This window comes from Apteryx rowi, unplaced genomic scaffold (genome assembly GCF_003343035.1).
Source record: "Apteryx rowi isolate R43461 unplaced genomic scaffold, aptRow1 scaffold_1, whole genome shotgun sequence".
Taxonomy (NCBI): Eukaryota; Metazoa; Chordata; class Aves; order Apterygiformes; family Apterygidae; genus Apteryx; species Apteryx rowi.
This window is the reverse complement of record NW_020447196.1, coordinates 3,935,145-3,956,138: the sequence shown is the minus strand read 5'-3', so window position 1 is coordinate 3,956,138 and position 20,994 is coordinate 3,935,145. Positions and strand designations below refer to the sequence as shown.

At 35.5% G+C, this 20,994-nt stretch overlaps 1 protein-coding gene across 9 annotated transcripts in view; it reads left to right on the top strand.

Moving 5' to 3' along the window:
• The first annotated feature begins 80 nt into the window (after window positions 1-80).
• The window catches only part of CEP89 (centrosomal protein 89), a 41,206-nt gene continuing 20,292 nt past the window's right edge, over window positions 81-20,994 (top strand). For 8 of the 9 annotated variants that reach the window (XM_026059410.1, XM_026059395.1, XM_026059387.1 and 5 more), the window contains exons 1-16: window positions 81-219; window positions 1,921-2,027; window positions 2,832-2,987; window positions 3,628-3,832; window positions 6,253-6,358; window positions 9,100-9,128; window positions 10,370-10,424; window positions 11,841-12,059; window positions 12,528-12,670; window positions 13,043-13,093; window positions 14,824-14,907; window positions 15,923-16,026; window positions 17,743-17,858; window positions 18,633-18,813; window positions 19,751-19,918; window positions 20,630-20,771. In XM_026059410.1, the coding sequence (XP_025915195.1) occupies window positions 181-219; window positions 1,921-2,027; window positions 2,832-2,987; window positions 3,628-3,832; window positions 6,253-6,358; window positions 9,100-9,128; window positions 10,370-10,424; window positions 11,841-12,059; window positions 12,528-12,670; window positions 13,043-13,093; window positions 14,824-14,907; window positions 15,923-16,026; window positions 17,743-17,858; window positions 18,633-18,813; window positions 19,751-19,918; window positions 20,630-20,771 (1,905 nt within the window). In that variant the 5' untranslated portion in view covers window positions 81-180. The remainder of the gene's footprint in view (window positions 220-1,920; window positions 2,028-2,831; window positions 2,988-3,627; window positions 3,833-6,252; window positions 6,359-9,099; window positions 9,129-10,369; window positions 10,425-11,840; window positions 12,060-12,527; window positions 12,671-13,042; window positions 13,094-14,823; window positions 14,908-15,922; window positions 16,027-17,742; window positions 17,859-18,632; window positions 18,814-19,750; window positions 19,919-20,629; window positions 20,772-20,994) is intronic. The other variant, XM_026059403.1, reaches the window with a different exon arrangement.

The window sequence follows — 20,994 nt, the reverse complement described above, 5'->3', positions numbered from 1 at the left end:
TAGGTTGCTAAGGCCGGAGGAGGGATGAGTAAGGCGCATGCTGATTGGAGGAGCGCAATCCCGCAGCAAATCCGCGGCGCTGTCGTTGCCAGGCTGGTGGCGACGGGGGAGCGTCGGGAGGGTGCGGAAGGCCGTTGGCAGCCGTTGGCGGCGGCAGAGTACCTTCCCTCCCTAGTGCCAATGGCGTTTCGTTTCAGGAGAGGCCGGAGGGGCCCCTTCGTGAGTATCGCCCTGCGAAGCGGGTTCCTCTCCCCGCGAAGTAGGGCTGGGGGGCGGGAGGGCCGTGCCCGGGCTGGGAGCCCGGCCCCGCCCGCCGCCGCCCCGCCGCGCCCGCCCGCGGTTGGCGCCGGTGGCCGCGCGGTTTGTCCGAAGTGAAAAGCGACAAACGGCGGCTCCTGAGCGAAGAGACGCAGGTGTCCAGCGCCGCTGGCCCCGGCGCTGGGCGGGCGAGGGGAGAGGGTGCTGTGCCCTCCTTCCCCTTTCGCTCACAAAGTTAATGGCGAAAGCTTAGAACTCAGTTGCAGCCTAGGAATGTAGGAGTGCCAGTAATGGCACAGTTATTATCTTCTAACGTAGCTGAAGTTAACTGGGGATTTGTTATTATTAGAATGAAAACGAATTCGTGATCTTCTGTTGGTGTCTTAGTGTGGGATGATAGCTTCCTATTACCTCAGTTACCTTAGCAGATTCCCTGGTAACTATAGTAAAACGCCTGCAGTCTTTAGTAAACAAAACGGTGCACGCTAGACCAGCTTCCAGAATAAGGAAGCGGTGCATTTATTAGAAAACACTGAGTGAAAGGACAGCCTTTGTAATGCTATGTTTAGTTATTTAATACAGTTATTTGATATAGCTTCCTGTAAAGTCAGCAATCTTTCCCAGTTTATATTCTTCAAAAGGATAACGATGAGGTGTTTAAAGAATGATTACAAAAAAATTCTCTGCAGCAGAAATATCTGAAATGCACCCCCTGTTCTACACCATAAAACCAATAACGTCTGTCTGCAGGTGGTGGACTTCAGTGTGACGTAGTATTTCTTGGTGCCCAGTGAGAGGACAAGAGGCAATGGGTGCAAATTGAAATATGGGAAATTCAACTTAAACATGTCTTTAGTGTGAGGGTGATCCAACACTGGATCTGGCTGTCCAGAGGGACTGTGGAGACTCCACCCCTGGAGATGCGAAAAACCTGAATGGAAAAGATCTGCAACAATTTTCTCTAGCAGAGCAGGGAGGCTGGACTAGATGATCTCCAGAGGTCCCTGCCAACCTCAACCGTTCTGTGATTCCATGGGAAATAGTCTTTGTAGCGAACACTGATCAAAGTTCTTCTGAACTGGTACTTAATATTATCCTTTTAACAAATTCCATGGAATTTTCTGATTAAAAAATCATTTGGATTTTTTTCAGACTAAATCCTTATGACTTTAGGATGTATTTAGTGACAGGCTTTTTTTCCATCTCATATTACTTTGTCTGAGGATTACTTCTGATGACTGATGGAACGATCCTTTTCTACGACAGGGGGTTGTATTGTTATTGTGATGCAGAGTTCAAATGTTTTGAAAAAAAGTTATTTTCCATTACTGCTTTTTTCTTGTGTATATACATAGAAAAAAACAAACTTCGATTCAGTAAGTTAAAACTCTACATTTGCAGATCGCGATACAGTGGGTGGAGAACCTACAGTCATGGGTCTTAAGTAAATTACATTTCTAACCTTCATTAGCAACTGTTAATACATATTAAAAAGTTATACTTAGAACCATTTCAAGTCATTTGTTTACATTAATTGCATGTAATTGTTTTTCCCTTTTATATTATTTTGCATGGTTATTTTTTGTGCATGTTCAGTTCTGTGTTTTTTTTAGTTGTTATTCTTAAAGTCATTGTCAACTAATTTTATTTTAAATTGTTTAGAAACATATAGCTCATGGCCTGGTCCCTGCTGCTACCATAGCTCCTAAACCTGCAGTTCCCCGCACCCCTCCCCCTCGTAGTCCAAACCCTTCTCCAGAAAGGCCCAGGTAGGTTTTGAGTTATTTTTTTATTTTTATTTTATTTAATTTCACTTTATTACAATAGCATAGTAGAAAAGCATGATTAGAAAAATTGCATGTCCTAACTGTAGTACTTACATAAGTCTTTTCATAAATAGAATATATTTTTTAATTGGGGCAGTTTCCTTCTTTGAACTGTAAAGATACATATTTTTCTCCCTTTCCTAAGAATGCTTAACAATTAGGGCAATGACCTTTCTGAATATGTAATTTTAATTCCATTTGTTTTTTCCTCTTCATCTTAGCCTTCTGCAGGATCCCTCAAATAGGCACTTCTGTGCACTTCTGCTTGTCCTAGTGTGCAATGCTCTGGCGTTTATTAACAGCTTCAGAGGCATCAATAGAAGAATCAGAGTAGGGAATAATGGAAACTAGTGTACAAAATAGCAGAATATGGAACAACTTTTTTCAACACATCACCATTACTGTTATGACTAAACCGAATGCTAAGTACTGTAAACTGTCAATGTCAGTTTCAGGCATGTAACTCAGTATTTATTTTTTTCACTCTTTTAATTTGGGAAAAACTGATAGGTATTATATTTTACTCTTAGATAGCTACATTATAAAAGCACGTCCAGTTTTGTGCTTTACTTTAGGAGTTAATAATTTAAAATCAGTCTCTTAATACCTTCAGTGTTCCTGATGATTGTTAATTTTGAACTTTTTGCTTTGCTTAAATAATGAAGACATTTTGCTAAAGAAAAATATAAAATATGAAGCACAGAAGACATCAGTTTTGTTTCATTGTTTTGTTCTATTTTCTTCCAGATCTGCTCTAGCAGCAGCTATCCTTGCGACAACACTAACAGGGCGTACTGTTGCTATTCCTCAGCCTCGTCAACGATCACTTTCTGAAAGCGATTCCACCTATGTGGAACAAGAATGTTTTGAACCATATGCGACAGTTGCAGAGCTCAGAATGGGGTAGCGTATACTTTCTGTTTTGGTGTCTTATACTGGAAATAAAATATAGCGGTGATATAATTTTACCCAAGAATTACAGCAAACTAATTAAACTCCTGGTGCTATTGCCATGTACTTAAACTTGATTTTTTTCTCTCCAAATCATAAATTGAGTCTGAAGTCTCTACAATCCTTATTCCATTTCTCGTAAAATGATGTCATGCATGCAGTCGTCAGGGGGAGAGATTTGGATTGCACACAGTGTGTGGCATGTATTATTTCTCCCAAACAACTATCAATTATACAAGCAGTTTATCACTGAGGAATCATCTGAATTACACATCGGGTAATTCCTTTGTGCTAAATTATTATTTCAGACTACTTTGTGCTGTAGAATTAACAGCCTTTTATCTCTAGTCTGTCATTCTCTTTAAACTAGAGAGGAAAATGTAGCTCAGGCATTAATTCTCTAATTTAAAGCATACATATAGGTCAGATTCCTTGTTTGCAGCTAAAGAAGCTTAGATGTTTGTTCATGTATGCTGTTAATCTGCTGTGTATATTCTCAGACTGATGGTTCTACTTACTACTGTGTCTTTTTTTCTTTTTTTGGAAGAATAAGTGACACTGAAACATGCTTTAAACTGCTTTTGACTTGCAGGCCCAACTGGAAGCTAGATGGTAGTGAAAGATCTCCTGTACATTCCCTGGAAATATCAGGCAATTATTGTGAGGATGAGGAGGACATGGATACCTATCTTTCAGATGCAGATAAAGAGGCAGAGTCTAGCTGTCAAAGTAATGAGAAGAGGGGAGAAAGCTTTAGCACCAATGCTATTTATGCTGTTCCTTGCAAAAATAAAAAGGTAGGGTTTTCAGATTGGTTAATTTCTTTACATTATTATATTAAAACAAGGTAAACATTAAATATTTGTAAAACTGTACATTTTTTCTTACTATTGAAACATTTATTCAATTTTTATTTCGTGTGCTTCTTTTCATGATTAATTTACTCCTGAATGAGTTAGGTTTGTTTATTGATCCTCATAGATTCCTTATCTCTGATATTAGGGGCTTTTTCTTGTTAGGAATACACTGGTATTGTGGTTCTTACTATACATTTAAAGAAAGCACATAATATAATCTTGTAAAATGTGCAATATTTTATGTTGAGGGTGATACAGTGGCAGCCCAGCCGGAGGCCAGTCACCGGTGGTGTAGCCCAGGGAACAATACTGGGGTCAGTACTGTTTAACCTCTGTATTAATCATCTGGATGATGGGACAGTGCACCCTCGGGAAGTTTGCAGATGATACAAAACGGGGAGTGGTTGATACACTAGATGGTTGTGCTCTCATTCAGAGTGACCTCGACAGGCTGGAGAAATGGGCTGACAGGAATCTCTTGAAATTCAAACAAAGGGAAATGCAAAGTCCTGTGCCTAGGGACCACTACCAGCTGGTGTCCTACCAGGTGGGGAGCAGCTTTGCAGAAGGGGGAAGGGGGGTTTTCCTAGTGGAAAACAAGTTGCATATGGGCCAGCAGTGTGCCCATATGCAAAGAAGGTCAACAGCATCATGGCCTGCATTAGAAAGAGCACTGCCAGCAGGTTGAGGGAGGCGATTCTTCCCTTCTGCTCAGTACTGGAGAAACCTCATCTGGATTACTGTGTCCAGTTCTGGGCTTCCCAGTACAAGAAGGACATGGGCCTACTGGAATGAGTCCAGCGAGGGGCCACTAAGATGATTGGAGGTGATGGGGTTTGGAGCATCTGACATATGAGGAGAGGCTGAGATGGCTGGATTTGTTTAGCCTGGAGAAGAGAGGGTTCACAGGGGATCTTACCAATCTTTCTAAATTCCTGATTGGGGAGACTAAAGTATTTGGAATCAGTGAGTACTTTTCTCAGTGGTGCTCAGTGAGAGGATGAGAGGCAATGGGCACAAATTCAAATATGGGAATTCAACTTAAATATAAGAAAAGACTTCTCTACTATGAGGGTGGTCAAACACTGGAACAGGTTGCCCAGAGAGGTTGTGGAGTCTGTACCTGTGGAGATGCTCAAAACCTGACCAGAAAAAATCCAGAACAACCTTCTCTAGCTGACCCTGCTTTGAGCAGAGGGAGGCTGGACTAGACTAGACAATCTCCAGAAGTCCCCGCCAACCTCAGCTACCCTGTGATCCTAAATAGGAGGCAAATAGTATGTCAAGGGTGTCTCACAGAAGTAGAATAATAATATAGTTTACATTTTATTTGAATTATTATTTCACTGGCAAATAGCTACTTGTTTATTTTGCTGAATATAAATAATGGTGGTTAAGGCCTGAGTAACTCTTATCAAGGTGGAACAGTTGTGGGGGGTGGATAGTTAATGCATTCAGAATATGTTGAGTTACTATTTTAGCCACTCAGCTACCTAATTATCATTAATTTACTGAGTAGTATGAAGATTATTAGGATTTGTTAAAAGCAGTAGGAATTTTAATTTGGTGAAAATGTGCAATGCTTACAAATGGTAAAAACTTATTGAATTACTATCACGCTAATGAGCAGAGACCTATCTAGAGACAGGGAGATTCAGAATCACACAGAAAAAGTGACCTTGTATCTTGAAGACCAGTGGATTTTTCCATGTTATGGGTCTGGATTGTCTTAACCAGCAATGAGCAGCTTAAGACTTCTAAGACACATTTAAAGTTTAGTTTGGAGCTCTGTCAGAAATGATACAAAACTTTAATGACTAGGAAGAAGAAATTGGGTAGTAGAGAGGCAATAAAATGCTATATATGTGAAAGGAATCAGAAAACACCCCTAGTTGAAGAAAAGAATGAGGAGGAGAAAAAGGGAGTGGGTGTGAAGTATGTGGAGCACTGACATGTGATTGACAGGGAAAAACAGCTAAGGTAAACAGTGTTAAGAATTATTCCTGAATTCCTCAGTCTTATGAGCAAGTTCAGATACTATACAGAACAAGTGAATGTAGGATGATTCCGCAGACTCTTTGCCCAAATAAAGTGACAAAAAGTATTGCCCTGTGAACTAAATGACTAGCATTGGTCCCTATCTCCTGTTAATTATGATAAGGATTAGATTTTATTTACATATAACTATAAAACTAAAAGGCATGTATTACAATTTATTGTCTTGAAATATTGCAGTACTATTCTGAATGTGACTGGGACATTATTGTACTAAAGGTTTCATACGGATGTCAAGACACTTGGGCATGGTCTATTTTAACAATGTTGTAATTATTTAGATGTCATGTCCTGTTTTTACATAGGAAGAGTTTCCACTATCCCCTAGTACTAAAGTTGACAAGAAAGAGGCATCCTCTCATGAAACTGAGTTTCAGGTGTTGGTGGACAAGTCGAATGTGCAAATAGAAGGTAAATAAATTTATTTTAAGGTAAAGTGTCTTACTTTTTAATATCCTGGGGAAATAAATAATCTTTAGATAAACTAAATTTAATAGTATCATAAGATAATGATATTGTACTTAAAAAAAAAAAAAAAGAATGAAACAAATGCTGCTAAATACTCAGCCATTTCTAATAGTTACAGGAAATTCAGACTCTGCACAAACAGGGGAAATTGGTCTATATTCACTCTGTAACTGATACTCTACTCCTCAACATCTGTTATCAGCCAGTGTTAAAAAAACAGAATAAAAGGTTTTGTGAACTCTGTCTTGCATAATAGAGCCATTCTCTACTGTGTTTCTATTGGTATATGTGCCAAAATAAATCCAGTTTATACTCTGCAAACTATTGGAGTGTTACCATGTTTACAAAATGAAAAAAAATAGAAATGACCACCATTTAAAAAAAATTAAGGACATAAATAAAAGAAAACATCTTTATTCCACTATTTTCTTTGAATAAGAAAATGTCACATCTGAAAATCAGTAAGAGCATTTTTTTTTTATAAGTATATAGCATGATACTGGGATTATTTACCCTTATATCATAAAGTTATTTTCACATTGAATATGATATAACTTCTTAAACCAGGTATATTTTTAAAATAATTATTAATTTTGATAAATTTATTACTTCTGTTTATTATTTTTGTCCTTGTTATTACCAGTACCTCTGCTACAAAATATGCTTGCTATCAGAAAACCTAATCTTGAGTTGAAAGATAAACTTGTTTTCTGGCTTATGTGCTATTTTTTCTTCCTTTCATGCCTTGAGAATTTAGTAGATTAAAATTTGAAACCATTAAGCATCCAATAAAGGCCAAGTACCATATTCTGTACATTTTATCCAGAAGCTCTAAACTATTTAAATAAAACTGTTTGGTATGAAGGACTTTTCTACTAAGTGCTGTTTGGTCAGTGTCTATGTTAGCTGGTAGTAACAAAAGGGATATTGTATTAAGTGCTAAGGATCCAAGTTCTGCCAGTTCTGGTTTTTGAACCTTCTTCTATTCAGTTGACCACCTTCTAGGGACATAATCTTCCAGAATTCTGATTTAAGATTCAATTAGATCCTATTATTTCCTTAATCTAATTATATTGCTGAGTACATTGCACCAGGGGCTCCAACTGCTTGCTTAAGAGTACTAAGCACTGATTTATAGTACAAAAGAGTCCCATCACTCTGTCATCATGTTTCTAAATGGAAGTGATCATTGTATTTTTCCCAGCTGTCATAGGCAGTGGGTTAGGTACACTCTCAATGTACCTTAGGAGAGGGTTAGCAGAAAAGTATTTCTTTGTAGGATTGCAAATGACTTGGAAGTGACATGGATGCTGAACTGCTCAGCCCTGCAAAGTTGGCAACAATTTTGGGCATGCTCTGAAGGCAGATTATGAGAAGATTTGCAATAGTGGCTTTCTGGTAAACTTAGGCATATCAGGCAGCACAGAAAATGAGGTGCTGAAAATCAGTTTTAGGCACAGATAGCTATATTCTTCTCTCTCTCTCTCTCTCTCTCTCTCTCTCTCTTTTTTTTTTTTTGGTAGGTCTGCACTTTAAAATTGTAAATCACACAGAAAGGTTCTGATTGAATAGAAAACTGAACATGATCCTCAGTCTCAGGTTATCACTTAACCTCAGAATCACTAAGCTTCTCAAATCAGTTTTTTGCAATGATTAATTTTACTAGAGCGGAGAGCTTTTGGTACATAATTAGATCCTGCCACTAAGCTATTTTCTTGTAACAACAGCAAGAATAGAATACTGTGGATAAAAAGCCACAATGAGTAAGCCAGACCAATCTAACTGCATAGGAGTTTTATTGTGCAATTGTCTTGTCTGCTCTCATTTCAGAACTGGGAAAAGGAGAAATCATAACATTTGTCCTAGAGCTGCAATATGCAGTTTTTACAGAGGATGGCAACACTATAACAGCTATTGGAAAGAAAGAAGAAGCATAACTGACCCATTTTTGAAAATATTTGCTTTACTAACTTGTACCATGTTGGATCCCAGTGTTATTTCACTGTTATTTCAGTGGAGTTATTTCAAAAGCTTTATAGAAAACAATACCTACCAAGAATGGATTGCTTTGATTAAATCATTTGGGAATGGGCTGCATTAAACTGAAGAAAATAGGATGTGGAAACCATTTCTAATGCCTCTTTTCCACAGCAGATGCTGCAGATCTTGGAAACTGTCAGATTTGCAGTTGTCTTTGTTCAGAGATGCAATAGGGCCTAAGCCCACTAAAATCAATAAAAATCTTTCATTTGTCCCTCATCCCAAATTCTAAAAGAATAGCAGAATACATGACAGGAAGATAGCAATACACCTCCATTTCTTCCACAACTGTATTTTTACCATGTGAGGTAAAGTAAAGGTCTCGCATCAGTATCATCACAGACTATGAAAGATATAATTGAAAGCAGAATACATGACAGGAAGATAGCAATACACCTCCATTTCTTCCACAACTGTATTTTTACCATGTGAGGTAAAGTAAAGGTCTCGCATCAGTATCATCACAGACTATGAAAGATATAATTGAAAGCTAGTTATCTAATTTGTCCTTTCTGGAGGATTTTCTTATAATTATTTATAGTATGTAATATGTATCCTTACATATCTGTATGTAGCCATATAATTTATGGACTTACAAATACTTCAATTTTTAATTTACTCAAAGATCTGTTTTTCTTTAACAGAAAATGAACGTCTTGGTTTGAATTTAAAGGTAAGACTGATATGAAGATTTATTTATGATGCATTTTGGGGGGGGGGGAAGCATTATAAAGAGCTGATAGCCTACAGTCACTTGGAAGAAAATTAATTTGTTGCCACCAAGGAATCTTCTTCCTTTGGAGTATAAGAAGAGCTAATCATTCATTTTGAAAATCCCACTACATAGGTATATAAATGATTGTTATATCTTCTCTTCTTCCTGATGTGAGAAAGAAACTAAGTGAAAGTGGGAGACAGCATGTTACAGCAAAAGAGAACTCTTGGTGGTTATTTCCAATTTCTGATCCCATCTTTACCAGATTTCTATCCATCTTTCCGGTTGGGTGCATCTGACTACTGTCACCTTTACTAAGCTTGAAAAGAAATATCCACAAGTTTAGTTTATCAGATAAACTTGCTGGGACATTACTTACAAAAATGGTCAGTTATTCCATTGCTAATATTGCTTTTTCTTCAAATTCTTGACCATGTATATTTTGCTTTTGAAATTGTTCCTGAGTTTGGACTCATTTGGTCATCAGTGTCTCGGTGTGTTACATCACATGGCATCATATTCTTGCTGAACTTCACTCTGTTTCACAAAATTGTGGAGAAAGTCGTGATCACTTCAAGTAAATGCAGTAATATACATTCTACCTGTAGTTCTTTTCTGATGAAAGAACTTTGAGAGTTTAAAAATAAGTACTTTTTATTAGCAAAGTTGTTGTTGCAGCAGGAACCTATTTAATCAATTTTTAAACTCAGAAAGAACAAAACTCTTCAAAAGGGTCTTACATTTTTATTCATTAGTACACAACTTCTCTCCTAATTATGGACTGACAGTTCATACCATAATTGACTATTCTAGAGTCATATTTTATACAAACTGGAAAGAGGGAGCAAGATCCATCCTGTTAGGTTATGAAGCTTTATGTCTATGTAACTTTTACATCATCTATGAAATTATTTTGAGAACTGAAAATCTATGACAAATACAGAAAATACTAACAGATTTCCTCAGGAAAAACTTTCAAGTGTCCCTGATTGACTGGTGATACTGGTAAGTGACAACATAATGTCAGGATGGGTAAATGACCAGTCATGTATCTTCAGTTTGGAATCCAGCCTTAAATTTTATTGACCTAGAAGAAAGAAATTGTTTCAGAAGTTCCCCAACAGTGATGCTGTTCAGTGTATTTCAGAAAGGATAATTGTTAGAGCAACTTTTCTCATGCTTTGTTGTTTCTCTGTTAGAAAAAAAAATCATCAGCTGAAAATCTGCTAAGTGAAAAGCCTCCACCATCCCCAGGTACTTCTGATTTCTCTGTGATGTAACTGCAAATTCTTTACTTTAAAGAATGCACATATGTGTATAAAAATAAGTTTTCCTGCTTTTACTCACTAAACCTAATTTGGGGAAAAATTTGTATTTCTCCTGTAGAGGAGGTGAAAAATGCTGAATACTCTGTGATACGTATAAAAGCAACAGTTTCAGGGTTTTTTTTTTTTTTAATACATATTAGGTGTTTAGGTTGTTTAGTTTCCAATATGAGTGAATTTTGAAGTCTTAAGTAAACAACTGTGAAATGAAAGTCATATTGGAACTCTCGAAACCTTTAAGTTGCATTTATGCTAGAGAATGTTACTATTATTAAGAAGTATCCCATTGCAACTGAACTGGTAAATGTATGGCAATATATGATACATGGTCTACCTTCAGCTACTGCCATATTTATATGTTATTGCATCCATGCAACAATTCAAGGCACAGCACCTTTGAACTTTTCCCAAGGTTACGTGTATCGCATGGATGGGATATGTGCCTATCACATATTCATGGGTTTTTGAATACTTCTGTGCTGCTCAGATATCTCATGCCTTCTCAGAGGAAATTAACAGTGCTCATAAGTGCCTGTAATATGATAGTTTCATATGTTTAATATTATGTGCTCTATAAGAGATAGCTTTGTATTTCAAAACCCATTCTTGGTTTTCACATATATTCCTATACTAAGGAACTGTTCTGTACTAAGTCATATTCATGCCTACATGCTATTAGGTTATGCTAGCTCAGAGTTTGATGGTAAGGGGAAAATCTCAGCTTTTATTTTAAAAGGTAAGCTGTCAAGCCCATACAGGTGAAAACAAAAATTTGAAATTTTTATCCAGTATTACTGATGCAACAGCATATCCATGATTTTGCAGGTGATCTTAAACTTAACAGTCCTCACAAAAATTAAGTAATTTGTATTCAAGCTTCACAGGGCTTCACTTGAACCCTACTCAGTGGGGAGGAGGGCAAGGCATTAATTGCATAGGTGATTAAAATAAAAGGGGGCAGGACTGACCAGTCCATGCAGGCACATACAGTTTGGTTACTGCAGTGGGTATTCCTGTCTCACCTCTCCAGTCACCCATGCGAGGGAGAGGGAAGTGTGCTGATGCTTTCTTTGCTCTTTAAGGAAGGAAGGTCTTCAGTGTTTGAGAAGATGGAAACTTGCAGCTGCTCCTCTTCTGGAAGCTTCCCTCCCAAGTCCACACTTTTCATTCCCTCTGGCCTTGATCTTCTGGGAAACATGAGTTGATTTATAGCCTGCATGGTCTCACTCATGCAGACTGCTAATATTAAAAAAAAAAAAAAAAAAAAAAGGCATTATAATTTGCTGAAAATATTGCTGTATTCATCTGAGTACCATCTAAACTCATTGTGTTGTGGCATCTACAGATATATCTATTCGGTCGAAGCAAGCATGGGAGGCTATGACAAAAGAGAAGTTCAGAGAACTAAAACAAGAAAATTGGTCTCTAAAAAATGCATACCAGGCTATAGCTGAAAAATTTGAGGAAACAAAACAGCAAATGGAAGAACTGAAGTTAAAACTGAAGAGACTAGAAAAAGAAAACAGAAGACTTAAAGAAGCTTCAGAGAGATCACACAGAGAAGGTAAGGTGGGAGAAACATTCTTCTTTCCAGATAAGCTCTTGTGAAGCTTTGTTTTATTTTTTTAATCTCTGACAAACTATTCCTGTCGTAGTAGGTTTCCACCTCATTGATTTGAGTGGGTAACTATGCAGAAGGCATTTTTGAAGAGTAAATATTTTCTACATTTGTAGAAATTTTATCAAAGAAAACTTATATGATCCTGAAAGAAAAGTTATTTCATGACACATGAGATAGAGCTGCCATTACTTACTTGGTTGTTACTTGGTTGTTTGTTTCAGAATTCAATGATTTTTTTTTTGTATTAGTTATTTTCTATGCATTTATTCCATTACAGTATTTTGAGAGACGTTCTCTTTCTGTGATTCTAGCTTATTGAGAATTTTTTTTTCCTTAAAATTAACAAATTAATGTTAATGTTTCTTGAGGTTTTGATTGAGCTTGCTCTTGTTGAAATTTTTTTTTTATTAGAGGAGGCTGCAGAATTGCTTTCTTTAAGACAGCAAGCACAAGAACTGGTAGATGAGAATGATGCTTTGAAAATGACTGTCCATCGTTTGAATGTAGAGCTAAGCCGCTATCAAACAAAATTCAGGCCATTGTCCCAAGAAGAGGTGAGAATGTTGATTATAAAGGCAGTTTGTGCTGAAATGTCCCATGTCCTTTCATTCACCTTTGAGTTTAAGATTGTTTTCTCTGGATTTACCCCAAAGTCTGCAAATATTTTAGACTTTTTCTGAAATTCAAAAGAAGCATTTAACTTAAAGTTGCATTAAAATAGGCTTTTTCCTGTATTAGTAAGATGCTGAAATTTTAGTTTTGTTGACTTTGTGAGCTTGTGTGTTGCATACACAACATGTAATTAGAAACATAAGCTTGATTGGGGTAATAGCTGTGAGTTGCCCACTTCTGCAGTGGGCAGTGTTTGGTGCTTCAAAAGTGGAAAATAATTTCAATTTCTTTAAAAAAAAAAAAATCTCTTTTAGCATCTAAAGCTAAAAAGTTTACCCATGAAAGGACCACCACCCCCATGGCTGGTAAGTAAAATACTATTTTCACTTATGTTTTGATTCCTTTATAAGTAAAGAAGCAAATTTCTTTACAGAAACCAAAATATCAAGATTTACAGGATCTTATTTAGTTACTCTGAAATATCACACCCGGATAAAATATGGTAAGCATTTACGGTTGTTCTGTGATAAGATAAGATGCAGGGCAAAACTTTACAATGAATGTGTGCAGCTCAAATTTGAGTTTATGGCAAGTCACAGGCTGCATACAGTGACCAAGTCTGAACGGTTAAATATGAAGTAAGTAGAAGTATAGGTACACTGAGAATCTTCACTTTTAATATTGCCTGGCATATAATTTGTTTCAAGGTCTATTGCTTAACTGTTAATTTTATATCATTACTATTTATATTATATTACAGTCTGTGAAATGGAATGCCTTTGTAACATGTGGAGCAACTTCTCCTTCATGTGCTAACCCGATCTTAAATTTTCCTTCCCTATTGTTAGTCAGACTTTTAAAACCATACAGAAATAGGAAAGTCCTCTCTTTGCTCCATCTTGCTAGCTATAATATCCAAGACTTGCATACATGTTTATTTGCTTTGTTTTAAAGATGTAGGTTTAATGTTAAGAAAAATGTACCAATGTAATGATAATTAAGTACTGAAATAGGTAGTAAAATGAGAATGTGGAATCTCATCATTACAGGTTCAGGGTCCCAGTTCTCCATGGTGACCTGGACAGACACCTGAGTTTAAATCTAGGAAACGAGACTGACTACAGCTACAGAAACTTTGTATATGATAATATCAGATCTCATGAATTAAGGAGGGTGAATTATAATGAATATTTGGAAGTTTCTTTGGAAACTCCCAAAGAAAACTTGTTGAATATGCTACCTGCAGCATGAAATACCTTAAGTTCCTGACTCTTGAGAGTGTAAAAATTCCTTTCCCACTTACTAATTCATCTTGGCTACGTTTGATTATTATTAACTGCATTCACTGTCATGTTTTAGTTTGGTTTCATTTTCATTAGCATCCACATTCTGCTGTGTTACATACACTGATAAATAATAGCTGCTTTTTAGTGAAACTTGTAAGTGTAAATTCCATCTTCCTCCTTTCCAGTGCTTGTTCCTGAAACAGTGCTCTTAAGTGCTTCTGCAGCATAATTTTGCATAAGTATTTTAGGTGATCTGAGTACTTGCACAGACAAAAAAGGGGAATTTATGTATCAAGAGCATAAGTAATTTAAGTGAAGGATGATTAATTTAGTTGATATCCATGAAAATGAATCATACCTCCATATCATGCATCTCCTCCCCAGGCAGAATGATAAAGGATCTGCAGCATGTAAGGATGATCTTTTTCAGGTTGAAATGGCAGATTATATTAGCCAATTCCTTTTTAGATGTAGATTTTCTTCAGTATGCATTTCCCATGAGAGGAGAATTTGGTTTCTAGATTGAGCCTGTGTAGTACTAAATGATCTCCTAGAACATACTAAGCACTTTTGGGCCTCTTTGAAAGTAATGATATTTTGAATTGTGTGAGTCTACTGAAATTATCCTATGTTTTAAGGAGGTCCTGAGCTAGTGATTTCACCTTCATCTATACTTGAAGTTAATAGCAATTGAAAGCCCTTAATAGCTTGTAAAACTAGCAATATATAGCAGAAGACAACATCTGAAATATTGACATTATTATTGTTTGTAATTGATTTATATGGATTGACATGTATCTTTTTTTCAGTTGGATATGAAGTATTTGTCACCTCTCCTGTTGGCATATGAAGACAGGATAAGAGAAAAGGATGATTTAAATCTTGCACATGAGGCAAGTTACCATTTAAAAACATGTACTTTTACAATAAAGCAGAAATAAATCTGTTGAAATTTCTTAAAGGGATTTGGTCAAAGCTGTTTTGTGCCTACAAGTAGAACTGACTTTGTTTTGCTTTTGCATATATGCTTAACTGAGCTGTCTTAACTTGTTTGGTTGTTTTTGTCATCCTGCTCAGATGTACAAGCGAGCACAACACTAAAATGTACAAGAATTGTGCTCTCATAGCAGAACAGAGTAAACGTAACAGAGTCAGTGGTAGAAAGAATTTACTGTTATCACTCATAATAGGGATGCAGCATCCCTGTATAACTGCTCTTCCAGTTACAGGCCTGTAGATTTTTGTGATATGAAAATATTTATTTCTAATTAAGTAATAACAACCATTTCTTCTTGTTCTTTATAAGTACTTTTGCCACTGAATCTGAAAATGGTCATCAGTTTCTTGAGAGTCAACACAGTGAACAAAGGTTGCTGTTCTCATTTATGCCCACACATGACCAAATTTGAGGAACTACATGAGCTTCAGAGCAGAATTGCTCTATCTTTTCAAAGTATTTTATTTACTTGGAAAAATTTAGCCATAAAATAAGCAGAAAGTACCAAGGGTTTTATTACTGTAAATCCTCTGTATTGTCCTAGCATATTAAATCATATTTCATACTGAAAATGTGTAGTATCATCTGGTAATTTCTTGAATTGAGTTTCCTGAATTTCTTGAATCCATATTTTAGGGATCTATAACTTGCTTAATTCAAATGACACTTAGCAATATATAACACAGTTCAAATACCTATAGTATTTTCAACCAAATATTACTATATTAATGAAGCAATTTAGGAGTTAAGTATGCATGTCTGAATTAAAGATGAGTAGTGAGACAATACACTGTTGCATGAGAATTAGAAAGGCAACCAGGCAGGCATATTTATAAAAGTTTTGTTGATAAAAAAGTTAAAACAAATTATTTACCTTTAAAGATTTTTATGTGGATTCCTTTGTCTTCCAGGAGGATATGAAGAACTTTAAAGCATGTGTTAAAGAATTGGTGAAGGAGAATGAAGACCTGCATGAGCAATTAAATAAAAATAGCTTTATTACCGCTACAGAATGGCAAGTCATTAACGAAAAAATGATTAGTTATTTTTTGTTGTATGCAAACTTTTAAGACTACAGATATTAAGGAAAAATTCTGTTCCCTTTAAGTCAGTTAAACTTTTCTGAAGAGTTAATAGGGTCAGGATTTTGTCTTGTTGAAAGAATGACAATTTGCAATGCCTGAAATAATTTTGGAGTACAGGTAAAATTCTGAAAGTGCAGTTTTGCACCTGAAGTCCCTGTAATTCTGTCCAAAACTTTGCAGGTTATGTATTTAGCTTTTATACTTCTACTACTGTTTGTTAGGAGTGTGCCAGTGACATAAATTTTATGCTAATACAAAATGGTATAGGAATATGACATTAGAATAATTTGATAGGCTTAAGAATTAAAACAATGAAAACCTAATGAAATTAAATAATATAAAATACATATGAGGATTAATAACAATTTACCTTTGTCAAGCATTCATCAGTTGGGAACTGAGATGTGTAAGAGACTGGTTGTACTGGTTTATCACAAGATGATTATGAGCCCTTAGAAGAAGAGCTGTAAAACACCATCACCACCACAAAAAAAAGCAGTATAGTTCTGTGGTACACTAGGATGCAGGGTGGGAGACATTCCTTATGCTTAACCCTATTGATGAAATATGATCTCAGTTATATATCCATTTGAAAATTGCAGTTTCATGTGGAAAATATACTTTGTTCTTTGATTAAAAGTGTTATACTTCAGAGACTTGTCCAGTAAAAATCATGATCCATTTTTCAACCTTAACTTCAGGCTAGATATTTTTGCTTGAGAAAAATTAAATTATATTTCTTTCAGTTTGTAATGTTCAGCATCTTATATCAGCCCTGACCTTCCTGTCATGAATAATGAGTGGATATTGAAACTCAGTTTTCACTTCGTGTTTATCCATTCAGATGAGAAGATGCAGTCTCAAGTGGTTAAACAACATTAACCTCTAACTTAAATTTTTATTGATTTGTAAGTGGCTGATGCGCATTTGTTCCCTCTCCTATGCCTATTGCAGAAAATTTCACAGTAAATGAAATAGGTTAGTTAAACTTAACAGCTCCTGTCTGCAGAGGTTTTCAAGGAAACTGTATTTATACTTGCATTCTGGATAACATTTCTCAGCTTTTCTAGCTATCATTAGAACAGCAAATAGTTTCTTAAGCTTTCATTATTATCAAAAAGACTGGTATTGGCTTCTTTGAAAGCAGAGTTAATACTAATTATAAAGCAATAAGTTCTTTGCTCAAGAGAGTTCTGTTTAAAAGTCTCTTTTTACAGGCCCATAAAACACTGGCAGTATTTTTCTGGATATGAAAGCCAAATAGATCCAAATCCTATGCAAAAATTCATCACGTTTTGAAAATTATAATACAGTTCAGGTGCCTAGTTACATAGCTGCCTCTAAGTCATCTGGTAAAGTGAGTTAGGTAACTTTCCCTCTTTCCTATGGTGTTCTTACTTTAGTTAGTCAAAAGACTAAAACATTATTTCAAATAGATATTTACAGTGAGGTTTGTGGGTTCATTCTCTAATGAGCTTACCATGGGTTCACACATTGTTTTCAATGAGGGCTTTTGTTTGTTTTTTTTAAATGAGAGTTTCAAATATGTTTTTAAATTTAGACTGTTAGAGATCGGTTGTGTTTTTTCTTGGGACATAAGTTCCTATTTGAGTGATGGTTTATTTATAAACCAATCATCATTGCAGGCACCAGCTGCAAACTCAGGCCAAGTTAGTCTTGGAAGAAAACAGACTGTTAATGGAGCAACTTGAAATTCAGCAAGCTAAAGCAAAAGATAGTCACAAACAACATGTTCAAGAAGGTAAGGTGCTTGAGTTGCTAGTCACTTGAACTACGTCAGAGGTGGTACTGCAGGGTTTTTGCATCTGGATATACGCTTACAAAGCACCACTGAGTACAACTAACACTATTATGAAATCAAACTCTGGATATCAACTGATATTAACAACGAGTGTCAGTATCACTTATTGACACTATATAGCATACTCCGTTTTGACTTTTTTCTTCTAGAAAAAGTAACCAAAACTGTTAAATTATAAAAATAAATGTATTTAAGTTTATTATTAAGAGTACTTTAAAGTTAGTATTTGTGAAGTAGTATTTGCTTATTTAAGTGTTTAATTTAGAATTTGAAGGGCTTTTTTTCATTTTCTGCTTTGTAATCACTGTGTATTGCTTATAGTTAATGATAGGTAATAGCATTTAATTTTACTCCCTTATAATCTGATATTGCTTAAAATTACATGCATCTGTCAAATATGTAATCCATTATCTGTTGCTGTTTTATCAGAGGTTTGTATTTACTGAGTACAGCTTGAATTCAAAACAATAACAAGAGAAGATCATTTCTTGACAAAGATTTATTTTACTTTTTTTTTTTAAACTAGTTACTTGAGCAAATTGCTTGATGGCAGAATCTAAGCTGTTAAAATACAAAATTTAAACTGACAAATCAACTGTTACATAACACTATGAGCAACTATGAAATAATATCTTACTGGTTTAGCTGGAATTTTACTAGATAATTGAATTAGTCATACTGTGCCTGTTTGTTTTTTTTTCCCCCCCAAAAAAGTTTCAAAATTGACTAAGCAGATGATAATCTTAGAAGACAAGAAACAGAGTCAAGACGAAGAAATAGCAGAGTACCAGAAGCAGTTGGAAGCTTTGCATTCTACTTGTGAAGATCTGAAAGCCAAACTGGATAGCAAAGTAGCAGCAGAGGAGCACTTTGCTTTGGTAAATGATTTAAAAAGGTATGAGTCTGCATATGATCTATAGAGGCATAATTCTGCAAAACATTCAGATCCTCACACGTGTACACATTGCTCTGTAGATAGGAAGTGACTGCAAACTTTTCCTAGTGATTTTTATTTATGAAGATAATTGGCAAAGTACAAAGAAAGATAAAGAAATACTTCAGAAAATGTTATCTTGCTTTTATAAACAGTTAAAATTATAGAAAGAAATCCCACCTCTAGAGATGTCTGTAGAATTGTTTCTACCATAGATTACATACTGCTATATATAGCTCTTTAAAACCTAAAAGAGGAGGCATTAAAAATATCATTTTTATTAAAACTAATCATCTCTGGCAACACTGACGCACATCTTTTGATGCATCTAAAAAGGTCTCATTCTTTTGCTCCCATCTTTGGGAAAATGTCTGAAGGATCCTGCAATTTTAAAGTAAAAATACTGAGTTTCTCCAGTCTTCACAATATCGAAAGAAAGATACTAAGTGCTGTCAGGCAGTATATTCTGTAAAGGTTTTTAAAAACATTCAATAAATTTACTTGCTCTCAACTCCAGGATAGCAGAAGTTGCTTGTTTCTTGGTACGATACCTTCCTGAAAAATTCTCAGATGTTCTTTTTTGGCATTGCTAATGATTTCTTTGGAAAAAAAAAAAAAAAAGGAAGGGAGTACATTTGGACTACATAGAATATCTTTAGAATTAAATTCTATTCAGAATGTAGTCAAATGAGTTATTTGAATAATTTTGTTTGTATTATGCTTCCTTCACCATTTGTTGTGTGATCGTATTGTGATACCTCTTTTTGACACCACCAAACCTTAAAAATTACCGACTTTTTTTCCCTCATATCTTCACATGAGCATCTTACCCAAGCTTGTCTTTTTAGTGAAATAGATATATATTTGACATCTGTTCTACACTGTTGGTATGTTGCAGTCATTTACAACAGGAACGGGAGAAAAAGCGTTGTGAGATGGAAGATCTAATAGAAAAGATAGCATCGTTGCAAGGTCAAAACAAGAAACTGCTTTTAGAGAAAAATAACTTCATGGCTGACAATCAGATTCTGGAAACTGAGCTGGAAATGAAACAAAAGACAAACAGGTTTATCTCTTTTCCATTTCATTTTAATATCTCACTGTCTCAATACTTATATTTCTAAAAATAATATAGCAAAAATATCTGTAAAAGTATTGTCTCACATCCCACAGTGTGCAATTTCTGCCTTTTGCAGAGTAACTGCATTTCCTTAAACACATCTTTGTTATATCTAACAGCCCTGGTTGTTAAGTAACTTTGCTAAATTTGCTATATATTCATACACCCTTCTCTGTCTTCAAAGGCAAATTGAGACTATAGCTGTAATGATAGTAATTAAGTATAGTAATTAATCTTTTGCATACTGACCTGAAAAATGGCATTCCAGCACTTGCAGACCTTCTCATGCACCCGAGTGATTCAGAGGTAGACCCAAAGTATTTTGAAAACTAAAAACAGTATTATTGTTACAGTATTTAAGAAATCTGAGCTTGTAACTATTGCACAAATTGTTCTTATGAATCATTGTTACTGTTGTTATTCACAGAACATAAAGAAAAACAGTCAAAAAAAAGCCCAGTTATGGGGCAGTGATACTTTCAGGTTTACAAATACTTTGAACCAATACATTTTTGACAGTATATTTTATTTGACAGTATATTATATGACAATATTTAAATATTTGAGACTTGCGCAAGTTGATTTGCACACATAATGCAAGCTCTTTTAATACAATTATTAATTCTGAAGATTTTCCTTTTTATATTAATTTTGTAGGCGACTAAAGAAGAAAATAGGTTTTTTGAAACAACAGTTGGAAGAAGCAATAGAAAAAGAAGTTGCAGCCCATCACTATCTAACAGACCTTATTGGTTTGGTGGAGAAGATAGCTCAGGAACGTGACCATCTTATATTTTTGGTAATTACCTTTAAATAATTAATGTGGCTGCATTTTCATTCCCAAACCATTCACCAGGTTTCCTTCTGATCTGTATTTTAATGGTCTCCTTATCTGGATGCTTATCTTTTGAAATGTTATCAGTCTCCATGTACTGAAATTACCTAGCAGAATTCTGCCAGACTTGAGTCCATAGATGCTACTGAATTGCATTTTTGATCTTATGTATTATTTAGGATGGTTT